Source organism: Psammomys obesus, unplaced genomic scaffold (assembly GCF_907164565.1).
Source record: "Psammomys obesus unplaced genomic scaffold, mPsaObe1.curated_primary_1811, whole genome shotgun sequence".
In the NCBI taxonomy this organism is placed as follows: domain Eukaryota; kingdom Metazoa; phylum Chordata; class Mammalia; order Rodentia; family Muridae; genus Psammomys; species Psammomys obesus.
In genome coordinates this window covers 4165038-4178349 of record NW_026592776.1, presented here as the reverse complement: position 1 = coordinate 4178349, position 13312 = coordinate 4165038, and the positions used below count along the sequence as shown (strand labels likewise).

Here is a 13312-nt window from a genome sequence, read left to right as displayed (position 1 = left end):
ACACACACACACACACACACACACACACACACACACACACACACACACACCAGTACTGGAATGAAGGTGCACTTGATATTATCACAGAAGGGAGTAAAGGAGCAGCACAGGCAACCTACAAATGGACTTAATGCAAACTCTGCTTGCATCTTGTTCCTGACTGATTCCTGTGTGCATGCACATGGTATTACTGTCATAAATATTAGCTGTGAATACAACTATATTCTGATTTTGGCTCAAGAATTACTGAACATGTGGGTTTTCTTAGGTGGGACCATTAAAACAAAACTCTTAGTTTGAGTTTTCTGTTTTGTATTATGAAACAAGCTTTCAATCTGTATCTCAGGTTGGCCTCAAACCCATCTCCACTTCCCAAGTGATATGATTATAGTTGTGAACCACCATACTTGGCAGTGGTGACTTTCTTTCCTTCCTTCTTTCCTTCCTTCCTTCTTTCCTTCCTTCCTTCTTTTCTTTCTTTCTTTCTTTCTTTCTTTCTTTCTTTCTTTCTTTCTTTCTTTTTCTTCCTTCCTTCTCCTCCTCCTTCTTTTACTTTCTTCTCATCCTCATCCTCCTCTTATTCCTCCTTCCCCTTCTTTTTATTTTTGAGTCAGGGTCTCATGTGTACCCCAGTAGGCCTGAACTCAATAGCAGACAAGACTAGCCTCAAAGTCAGAACTGCGCCTTCCTCTGCCTCTTGAATGCTTGGATGAAAAACATGCCTAATTTTGGAACTTGGAATTTCTCACCCAATCTTCCAAGTTTGGTGCATGTGTGGATGTCACAGAAGAACCTATGGAAGTCATTTCTCTCCTTCCACCAGGTGGGTCCAAGGGACCAAACTCAGATTGTCAGGCTAGTCAGCAAGGTCCTTTTCTCACTAAGTCATCTCTCTGGCCTGGCTTTACATACACTCTTCAGCAATTCATTAAAAAACTAAAACATACTACCCTTGAATGATTATGCCCTTGAACCAACTACTGTAAACCCAAAACTAGGGGGAATTAGCCTTTAGAACTACTGCCATTCTGCAGCTCACAATTTAGTTCACCAACTCTGAATTCCCAAGTAATATTTTCACTACGATTCCCAAGTGCTCAATGATAAATATTATCCACTGGGAAGAGTGTAGAGGTTACAGCTCAGGTGTTCTTACAAAGCCAAGGATTTTGACACTACACACCTTGAACACATAAGCTGCCCATGTGCCATACGGTTGAGTATCATCAGAGACAGAATCAGAAAAAAGAAGTCATTCTTCTAGTGTTCATGCTCAAGCCAATTACAAGTAGTAATCTTGTTTGAAAGAAACACAGCTCTGGGGCGGGGCAACATGGCGGTGCCGGGAGGACTCTCATTCTGAGGAGAAGCACAGCAGGATTGGCACAGTGACCAGCAATCAGAACTCGTGGCCATAAAACACAAGTGATTGTGTTTCCCAGGTGAGAGGATACCCAAAGGTGGGGGATTCAATCAGCTTTAACTCACCCGGCTAAACCTCGGAAGAGATCCTGGTTCCACCCGGCACTTGGTTGCCAGCCAGGAGCTACACCCCAGCGTGATCTGGTCACTGTCCCAGACTGAACTGTGGGCCCACAACACCATAGACTGGATTTCCCAGTCGAGAGATAACCCCACGGAGCAGGAAACAATTGGGACCGACCTCAGGTTACCCAGACATCCCCTGGAAAAGACTCGATTCCGCGGGTGCCCCAAGAGCCAGGCCGGACCCAGAGCCAGGACACAGGCGCCTGCATGGAGCCCTGCCTGCCTGCGCGCCTGATTCGCCGCCTCAGATAGAACTGTGGGCACCAGGGCACCAGGCACCAGAGACTGCATTTCACTGGCAGGTGCAAACCCACAGGGAGGGAAACGGCTGGTCTGATCTCAGAGCACTCAGCCGACACCCCCACCCCGAAAAGAACTAGGGAAAATTACCCAGCTTAGGCAGCAGCCAAGGCTCCGAATGGCCAGAAAGGCAGAGCTACAATCGGGCATCTGTGCCTGTGGGTTCTACTTGCCACCCCAGACAGAACAGCGGTCCCCAAGCAAAGACTGAGAGTCTCTGGCAGGAGGAAACCCCCAGCGGAGGGGATCATCATCTCTAACGTTCAGGACACCCAGCACCAAAACACTTCCTGGACTCACAAAGACTCTAGGCTCTAATGCAGGCAGGAGCGCTGTGCTCAGCCGCCATTATTGAGTTCCCCTAGGGCACTGGGACACACAGCTGCATCCTCAGACCTACAAAAGCCAGAGAGCCATTATAGCAGCCCTCAGATACTGTGCCAAGGATCAACCAGTTATCCCTAGCTAGACTGTCAAAACTGTGGGAATCCCTGGTCCTTCAAGAGGTCTGCACCCACAGCGTCTGGACCAGAGCAGTGCCTGCAGCTGCCATCCCAGACAGAGACACACAGCTTCTGGTCCAGAGAGAGGCACCCAGCCTCCAGACCAGAGCAGTGCCCCCAGGCACCAACTCAACCTAGGTGCACATTCTCCAGGTCCAGAGCAGAACATTCAGCCTCTGACCCAGAGACTTGCTGAGTGCACCTCTTACTTTCCCGGAAAGAACTGTTCGCCCCAGGATAACAGACTGAGTTTCCCTGTTGGGAGAAAACCCCACAGCTAGGGAATCAGCAGGTTCTTCACGAGGACTGTACCTGGAAATTTAGTGAGCAGCAGCACACTAAATTTATAACAAGAAACCCAGCAGTGAGGCAGCTGTCTTGAGAACTTCTACGGGTAAGAGGAGATCCCCCCTGCCTAACATAGACCACAGCTACTACTCAGGGCTATAAACCTGAGGTGAGCAGTGGCAACTCCTGAGAAACACCGGCCATACAGTGACCATAACCAAAAAGCAGAGAAGGACTCCTTCAGGAAAAATCATCTTCCGGCCAAGGGGATACTCCCTACCCCAGGACTCCAGGAAGCACAGAAACTAACAGCCAACACCTGATTCAGCCCAATGGGTAGAGGTCAGCGTAAAAGCTCAACCAACAAAAGACAGAGCAGTATGGCATCTCCAGAACCAAGCCATCCAGGGGCGAAAAGCCTTGGACAATACAGCATAATAGAAAATCAAGAAGATGACCTTACATCTATGCTGATGAAGAGGATAATAGAAGAAACAAATAAAATAGGTAAAGAATTAGAGGAAGATAAAACCAAACAGATCATGGCTATCCGTAAAGAAATGGAGGAAGATAAAGACAAGCAGATTATGGCCATCCGTGAAGAAATACGGAAAGATGCAGCCAAACAGCTTGTGGGATTCAGAGAAGAAATAATTAAATCACTGAAAGAAATAAAAGAGACAGAGTTGAAGGAACAAAAAACAAAAAAAAAGGAAAATACAAGCAGACAGGTGAAGGAAGTAAACAAAACAACTCAAGACTTGAAGACAGAACTACAAATATTAAAGAAAACACAAATGGAGGAAATAAGTGAGAGGAAGAATTTAGGGAAGAAAACAGGAACTACAGAGGTAAGCATAACCAACAGAATACAAGAAATGGAAGAAAGAATTTCAGGTGTAGAAGATACAATGGAAGAAATCGATGCATCTGTCAAAGAAAATGTTAAATCCAAAAAATTCCTGACACAGACCATCCAAGAAATCCAAGACAATATGAAAAGACAAAACCTAAGAATAACAGGAATAGAGGAAAAAGAAGACTCCCTTCTCCAAGGCCCAGAAAATATTTTCAAAAAAATCATTGAAGAAAAATTCCCCAAGTTAAAGGAGAAGCCAATAAGGATACATGAGGCCTACAGAACACCCAACAAATTTGACCAGAAAAGAAAATCCTCCCGCCACATAATCATCAAAACAGTAAGTATACAGAACAGAGAAAAAATACTAAAAGCGGCAAGGGAAAAAGGCCAAGTAACATATAATGGCAAACCCATTAGAATCACACCTGACTTTTCAACAGAAACTATGAAAGCCAGAAGGGCCTGGGCAGCTATCATGCAGACCCTAAGAGAACACAGATGTCAGCCCAGGCTACTATACCCTGCAAAACTCTCAGTCCTCATAGACGGAGAAAACAAGATATTCAATGACAAAAACAAATTTGAACAATACCTACCCACAAATCCAGCATTACAGAAGACACTGGAAGGGAAAATACAACCCAAGAAAATTAGCTTCTGTCAAGAAAACACAGGAAATAATTAACCTTACTACAGTAAAACAAAAAGCAACCAAGCACACAACCTTATGAACAAAGCCAACATCAAAATCAAAGGATCTAACAGCCACTGGTCATTAATCTCTCTCAACATCAATGGACTCAACTCTCCAGTAAAAAGACACAGATTAACAGAATGGATACGTAAACAAAACCCAGCAATCTATTGCGAAACACACCTAAGGCACAAAGATAGACATTACCTGAGGGTAAAAGGTTGGAAGATTACTTTCCAAGCAAATGGACCCAAGAAACAAGCAGGAGTAGCCACTCTAATATCTGATAAAATAGACTTTCAACCAAAATTAATAAAAAGAGATGAGGAAGGACACTTCATACTCATCAAGGGAAAATTCCACCAGGAAGACATCACAATCCTGAACATCTATGCCCCAAATACAAGAGCACCCACATTTGTTAAAGAAACATTGATAAAATTTAAACCACATATAGATCCCCACACATTAATAGTGGGAGACTTCAACACCCCACTCTCAACAAAGGACAGGTCAACAAAACAGAAATTAAACAAAGAAACAATATCTCTGACAGAGGTCATGAATGAAATGGACCCCACAGACATCTACAGGACTTTACACCCAAACACAAAAGAATTTACCTTCTTCTCAGCACCTCATGGAACCTTCTCCAAAATAGACCATATAGTTGGTCACAAAGCAAGCCTCAACAGATACAAGAAGACTGAAATAATCCCTTGTATCCTGTCTGATCACCATGGAATAAAGCTGGACTTCAACAACAACAGAAATAGCAAAAAGCATACACACACATGGAAACTAAACAACTTGTTACTAAATGACAGCTGGGTCAGGGAAGAAATAAAGAAAGAAATTAAAGTCTTCCTAGAACTCAATGAAAATGAAGACACAACATACCCAAACTTGTGGGACACAATGAAAGCAGTGCTAAGAGGAAAGTTCATAGCACTAAGTGCCTTCAAGAAGAAATTCGAGACAGCTCATTCAAGAAACTTAATGGCCCACTTAAAAACCCTAGAAAAAGAAGAAGCAGACACACCAAAAAGGAGTAGATGGCTGGAAATAATCAAACTCAGGGCTGAAATCAATCAATTAGAAACAAATAAAACAATTCAAAGAATCAATGAAACCAAGAGCTGGTTCTTTGAGAAAATCAACAAGATAGACAAACCCTTAGCCAAGCTAACTAAAAGGCAGAAAGACACCACCGAAATCAACAAAATCAGAAATGAAAAGGGGGACATAACTACAGACACTGAGGAAATCCAAACAATCACTAGGACTTACTTCAAAAGTCTACATGCCACAAAATTTAAAAATCTAAATGAAATGGACAATTTTCTTGATCGATTTGACTTACCAAAGCTGAATCAGGACCAGGTAAATCAATTAAATAGTCCTATATCCCCCAAAGAAATAGAAGCAGTCATCAAAAGTCTCCCATCCAAAAAAAGCCCAGGACCAGATGGCTTCAGCGCAGAATTCTACCAGACCTTCAAAGAAGAGCTAACTCCAATTCTCTTCAAACTATTCCACAAAATAGAAACAGAAGGAACATTACCAAACTCATTCTATGAAGCCACAGTCACCTTGGTACCTAAACCTCACAAAGACTCAACAAAGAAAGAGAATTTCAGGCCAATCTCCCTTATGAACATTGATGCAAAAATACTTAACAAAATACTTGCAAACCGAATCCAAGAACACATCAAAGATATTATCCACTATGACCAAGTAGGCTTCATCCCAGGTATGCAGGGGTGGTTCAATATACGGAAATCCATCAATGTGATCCACCATATTAACAAAATGAAAGAAAAAAACCACATGATAATCTCCCTAGATGCTGAAAAAGCATTTGACAAAATCCAACATCCATTCATGTTTAAAGTACTGGAGAGATCAGGGATACAAGGCACATATCTAAACATAGTAAAGGCGATATACAGCAAGCCTATAGCCAACATCAAACTGAACGGAGAGAAACTTAAAGCAATCCCACTAAAATCAGGGACAAGACAAGGCTGCCCACTGTCTCCATATCTCTTCAACATAGTGCTGGAAGTCCTTGCTAGAGCAATAAGACAGTTGAAGGAGATCAAGGGGATACAGATGGGAAAGAAAGAAGTCAAATTATCACTATTTGCAGATGATATGATAGTATACATGAGTGACCCCAAAAACTCTACCAGGGAACTCCTACAGCTGAGAAACACCTTCAGCAAAGTGGCCGGATACAAAATTAACTCAAAAAAATCAGTAGCACTCCTGTATACAAAAGACAAAAGGGCTGAGAAAGAAATTAGAGAAACAACACCATTCACAATAGCCACAAAGGACATAAAGTACCTTGGTGTAACCCTAACCAAGCAAGTCAAAGACTTGTATGAAAAAAATTTCAAGTCTCTGAAGAAAGAATTAGAGGAAGATATGAGAAGATGGAAAGATTTCCCATGCTCATGGCTTGGCAGGATTAACATAGTAAAAATGGCCATCTTACCAAAAGCAATCTACAGATTTAATGCAATTCCCATCAAATTGCCAACACAATTCTTTACAGACCTGGAAAAAAAATTCTCAACTTCGTATGGAATAACAAGAAACTGAGAATTGCTAAAACAATCCTCTACAATAAAAGATCTTCTGGAGGTATCTCCATCCCTGATCTCAAGCTGTACTATAGAGCAACAGTTATAAAAACTGCATGGTACTGGCATAGAAACAGAATGGTGGATCAATGGAATCGAACAGAAGACCCAGAAATAAACCCACACACTTACGGACACCTGATTTTTGACAAAGATGCCAAAACCATACAATGGAAAAAAGATAGCATCTTCAACAAATGGTGCTGGTCCAACTGGATGTCTACATGTAGAAAAATGAAAATAGATCCATATTTATCACCCTGCACAAAACTGAATGAAGTCCAAGTGGATCAAAGACCTCAACATAAAACCAGACACATTAAATCGGCTAGAAAAAAAAGTGGGGAATACCCTAGAACTCATTGGTACAGGAGACAACTTCCTGAACAGAACACCAACAGCACAGGCAATAAATGGGACCTCATGAAATTGAAAAGCTTCTGTAAAGCAAAGGACACTGTCATCAAAACAAAGCGACTGCCTACAGATTGGGAAAGAATCATCACCAACCCTTTACCTGACAGAGGACTCATATCCAGTATTTATAAAGAACTAAAGAAGCTGAAAAGCAGCAAACCAAGTAATCCACTTAAAAAATGGGGAACAGAGCTAAAGAGAGAATTCTCTGTAGAGGAATATCGAATGGCAGAGAAGCACTTCAAGAAATGCTCAACCTCATTAGCCATTAGGGAAATGCAAATCAAAACAACCCTGAGATTTCACCTTACACACATCAGAATGGCCAAGATCAAAAACTCAAGTGACAACACATGCTGGAGAGGTTGTGGAGAAAGGGGAACCCTCCTCCACTGCTGGTGGGAATGTAAACTTGTACAACCACTCTGGAAATCAATCTGGCGCTTTCTCAGACAACTAGGAATAGCACTTCCTCAAGATCCAGCCATACCACTCCTAGGCATATATCCAAAAGAGGCTCAAGTACACAAAAAGGACTTTTGCTCAACCATGTTTGTAGCAGCTTTATTTGTAATAGCCAGAAGCTGGAAACAACCCAGATGCCCCTCAACTGAAGAATGGATGCAGAAACTGTGGTACATCTATACAATGGAGTATTACTCAGCAATGAAAAATAAGGAAATCATGAAATGTGCAGGTAAATGGTAGGACCTGGAAAGGATCATCCTGAGTGAGTTGTCCCAGAAGCAAAAAGACACGCATGGTATATACTCACTCATATAAACATACAGTAGAGGACAATGCAGCCACTTTTGATGAGAACTGATAGACTAAGATCAGAAAGGAGAGGAGAACCTTCCCTTATCAGTGGACTTGGGGAGTGGCATGCATGCAGAAAGGGGAGGGAGGGTGGGATCGGGAGGGGAGGAGGGAGGGGTTTATGGGGGGATACAAAATGAATAAAGTGTAATTAATAAAAGAAAAAGAATTGTGAGTTAAAAATATCATAAAATTAAAAAAAAAAAAAGAGAAACACAGCTCTCACTCAGCTCGTATCAGAGCGTGGCCAGCAAGGCAGTCACCTCTGTAATGCCAAAGAGGTGCCAGAGAGCAGCAGAGGTAAAAAGTCCTTTATTTTATTTTATTTTATTTTATTTTATTTTATTTTATTTTATTTTATTTTATTTTATTAATTACACTTTATTCACTTTGTATCCCCCATAAGCCCCTCCTTCCTCCCCTCCCAATCCCACCTTCTCTCCCCCTTCTTCACACATGCCCCTCCCCAAGTCCACTGATAGAGGAGGTCCTCTTCTCCTTCCTTCTGATCTTAGTCTATCAGATCTCATCAGGAGTGCCTGCATTGTCATCTTCTGTGGCTTGGTAAGGCTGCTCCCCCCCTCAGGGGGAGGTGGTCAAAGAGCAGGCCAATCAGATTATGTCAGAGGCAGTCCCTCTTCCCATTACTGTGGAACTCACTTGGACACTGAACTGCCATGGGTTACATCTGTGCAGGGGTTCTAGGTTATCTCCATGGATGGTCCTTGGTTGGAGTATGAGTCTCTGGAAAGACCCCTGTGTTCAAATTTTCTGGTTCTGTTGCTCTCCTTGTAGAGTTCCTGTCCTCTCCAGATCTTACTATTTCCCACTTCTTTCATAAGGTTCCATGCACTCTGCCCAACAGTTGGCCATAAGTCTCTGCATCTGCTTTGATAGTCTGCAGGGCAGAGGCTTTCAGAGGCCCTCTGTGGCAAGTTCCTAACTTGTTTCCTGTTTTCTTTTTCTTCTTCTGATGTCCTTCCTCTTTGCATTTAGGGATGGGGATTGAGCATTTTAGTCAGGGTCCTCCCTCTTGATTAGTTTCTTTAGATATACATGTAATGCAGATGTCTGCCACTGAATTATTAGCCACCATTGTTGTTGTTTGGAGAATTTGTTGTTGTTTTGTTTTGTTTTTGGTGAGTTGAGGTGTTTGTTTGTTTGTTTGTTTGTTTGTTTGTTTGAAACAAGGTTTTATGTAGCCCAGGCTAGCCTTGATGACCTTAAATTTCTGAACCATTTGGTTCCACCTCCAAAGTGCTGGGATTATAGGCATGCATCATCAATGACTGGCTTATTTGGTGTTAGGGATCAAGCCTCAGGCTTCACACATGCTGGGCAAACATTCTACCACTGAGCTACATTTCATAGATTGTGTGTGTGTGTGTGTGTGTGTGTGTGTGTGTGTGTGTGTGTGTGCGCGTGTGTGATTTTGTTTTATTCAGGCAGTATCTTGATATGCAGCCCTGGCTGGCTTGGAACCAACAGTGCAGACTAGAGTAGCACCTAGCTTACAGTAATCCTTTACTCTCCAGAGTGCTGGGATTACAGGTATGTGCAACCACTCCTGCCAATAGTCACCATTCTTGAGGTTCCTGCAATTTATCAGGTTTAGACCATCTTCTTCTGCAGCCTGAACTTACCACTCCAGTGAAATGAATGCCACCTGTGTGCTACGTAGCCAGGCAGACAAAGATAAACATAGTGCTGAATGTCCATAAAAGAAGATACACAAATGTGAAGGCCAACAGGTTGGCTGAAATTGCAATAAACGCCATTAAGGGGGCTTTTCTTCACTCTAACACTGAATCTGGCTCAGGAGTTAAAGGCTAGTGCTCATCTATGGATGAGCTTCACTCAGAAATCCTCAGCCTCCTTGCAGGAATCAACAGTCCACAATAGGTGGGTAGAAAGACATCTGGACCAGACAAACCACAGAGCATTCACTTGTTAACTGACACTTTCAAACAGACAGATAATTATGAATATATAATTTATCTCAGACAACTAATTTGCTCCATTGTCACCTCCTTTCCTCCATGAGAACCAGGAATAATAGAGAATGTAAGATAGCCATAAAATGTCACAGTACACATATGATTTGGAATTCTACATTGGAATTTTCAGTCTGCAACATATTGCAGCCTGAGAAGCTAGGAATGTTTTAATATAAGAAATCTCTCGTGCAGAACAATAGCATACAAGCCACGCAATTTGGAGACCACAGGGAAGAATCTAGAGTCCCTTAGCCTGCTCCTAATGGTTGTAGCTAATCCTCAAACATAGTTAGAAAGCGACTGCTCTGGTTAGAGACAGCAAAGAATGATTCTTAATTTGGTAAGGCAGCAGGCATGTAAGCCATGTAAAGCTACTCCTATATGAACCCACAGAAAAGCGAAGTACTAGAGCTGTGAGCTTTTCTGAACAATAATGCCACTATAATGCGGCTTGTATAACACAAGCTCACAGACACCCCTTGTACCCATGCTCCCTGATCTCAAGTTAAATCCTGAAATGGTTGTTTACAAGTGAGAGTCTAAACAATAGATAGCATTCCTGTGACAAACAGTCATCCTTCCTAAGTCTGGAATATTCTAAGTAGTTCCTTCCACTTCTAAACTTTCTATAGTAATGCATATAGTATTCTTAGGTGAGAATAAACACAGATAAAAATTCTACCCAAACTATTACTTAAAGGTAATGAAATCTCAGTAAAAATTCACACCATCTTGATCTTAACAATTAGTGTTCATCCTCCTGTTTTTTTTTCCATTTGTTTGTTTTGCTTGTTTTCTTAAGACATGGTATCTTAAGCTGAAGATATATTTCAGTAGATAAGAGTACTTGCCTAGCATGCATGAATCTCTGGGTTCCATGCCAAGGACAGATAAATATGGAAACACATATCTATAATCCAAGAACTTGGAAGTTAGAGGTAGGAGGATCCAGAGTTCAAGGTCATCCTTGGCTGCAAAGCAAGTATGAGAATAGCCTGGGCTACATGAGACCTTGTCTCTAAAAACAAAAACAAAAGACATGATGTCTCACTATGTATAGCAGGTAGGCCTGGAATCTATGATCCTCCTGCCTCAGCCTCTCAAATATTGAAAATACAAGCATATAACACTCCAACCAGCAAAATAAATCTTTAAAATATTTAAATGATAATATTCATAAGGTATATATGGTCTTGGTTTCCATTAATGTTACGATAAAGAAAAGAATAGCAGAAGTTTAGGTATAAAAGAGCATCAATTGAACTAAATAAAAATTTGTTACATATTAAACTATGAAAGTTCTAGAAGAAAATACTGATTTATAATATTATTACACAGGAAAGATTTTTAGGCATGATACTAAAGGTGGAATGTAGAAAAATAATAGGCTTAAATTCTATAAGGATTCTAAATTTTTGGAAAAGGCTAAGAAGCTAGTAACCATGCATCCTAGCCCATTGCTAGAAACATTAAGTTACCTGAGCAAGAGTCTGCTGATGTGTTGAAGATGGTTATCTAGGCTCCCAGTAGCTGCAAGTAAGAGTCCTAGGTATGGAGGGGAAGGCTTCATTGGTCTAGAAGTAAACTCAGGATGAAACTGGACACCAACGAAATATGGATGATCTGAAATGAAAGCAAGTAAGTGACTAAATCAAAGAGGCAAAAAAAAAAAAAAAAAAAGGTTGACAGGTTACTACATCATTGGGTATCAACCCATTCTAAGTACTAAGGTGATTATCTAACTTGCCACAAATCTCCTTTCATGCTCCATTTTAAAAATAAAATTCTAAATTGTATGACAGATTTCAATTAATTGGAGACCTAGAATTTTTTTTTTTTGGGGGGGGGGTTTAGACTAAGAAAGGTGAAGCAAGAGCTTTTGATTGCTAAAATGAAGTCTCCTTGAACACCAGCCTGTTTTTCTCTTTTCTTTTGAGACAGGGTGGCATGTGGCCCAGGCTACCCTTGAACTGCTCTGTAGCTGAGAATGATCTTGAACTTTGATATTCCTACCTCTACCTCCTGAGTGCTAGGATTATATGTGTGTGCCTCTACAGTGGGCTTATACAATGCTGGGGATTGAACCCAGGGCCTCATGCATTCTAGGCCAGCATTCTACCAAATTAGCTACATCCCCAGCCCTAACCTGTTTCCAGAAGGTCTTTCATTGTTGTCTCAGTTTCTATTGTATCCCTAGACTTCTAGCTACTCCCCACCCCCAGAACTGAGTCAAAGGCTTGCTGTGTAGCCCAGGCTAGCTTCAAATTTGTATCAATCCTCCTGTCTCAGTCTCCCATGTTGGGATTACAGCTGCATACTATGTCCAGCTCTCTTTCTGTTAGGTGCCTTTAGGACACTTCTTACAAAGTCTTCTCCATCCCCAAGGAAAAGCTCTCCAGGCTAATCTAACATAGCAGTTACCTAGCCAGTTGCCCCTGAAAATGGCAAAGACAAAAGTTTTTCTAGTAATGGTTTCCTGTTAGGTGGTAATCCCAGCACCGTAAAAAAGAAAATTGGTACTGGTATATCAGCCTATGCCAACATATCCACTGAGGTGTAGTCTGAGTGACAAAAGCATGGCTTTCCAATATGACAATGCAGTCAGCATTTGACAGGTCAAAGCAGTCAGCTTTCAAGTTAAGTTTTATTTCTATTTTGTAACATTAATTTTATGTGCATGTGTATGTGCCTGATGTCTGTGAATCACATGTGTGTAGGAGCCCATGGAGGTCAGAAGAGGAAATGGAACCACTGGAACTGGAGTTACATACAATTGTAGGCTACCATGGGGGTTCTGGGACCCTCTAAGTTGGTTCCTTTCCAAGAGCAGTAAATGTTCTTAACCACTGGGTCATCTCTCCAGCACCTCAAGTTAGATTTTAGCTCCTGTGTTTCCTATATTGAGTAGCCCTTTACAATAAGAATATACTGTCATGGGGGAAACAGAAGTTACTTTTGGTTAGAGGCTCCTAAGAAGTTCCTATATGAGCAATTCATGATACAAACAGAAAAGTAGCTTTTCCCAGATACCCAGAGTCCTCTGTTTTGGAACAGCCATAGTTAAACAGGCAGCATTTCCAAATCTGGGTAGAAATTTCCTGAGATTTCAATTTCTTCCCTAAATCAGAACGAACGAAAGAGAGAGAGAGAGAGAGAGAGAGAGAGAGAGAGAGAGAGAAAGGAAGGAAGGAAAGGAAAGGAAAGGAAAGGAAAGGAAAGGAAAGGAAAGGAAA

At 41.5% G+C, this 13312-nt stretch overlaps 1 protein-coding gene across 6 annotated transcripts in view; it reads right to left on the bottom strand.

Annotated features, from left to right (window-relative positions):
* Positions 1-13312, bottom strand: part of Ctps2 (CTP synthase 2) — a 177098-nt gene that overhangs the window by 69041 nt on the left and 94745 nt on the right. For all 6 annotated transcript variants that reach the window (XM_055615783.1, XM_055615781.1, XM_055615784.1 and 3 more), the window contains one exon: positions 11558-11702. In XM_055615783.1, the coding sequence (XP_055471758.1) occupies positions 11558-11702 (145 nt within the window). The remainder of the gene's footprint in view (positions 1-11557; positions 11703-13312) is intronic.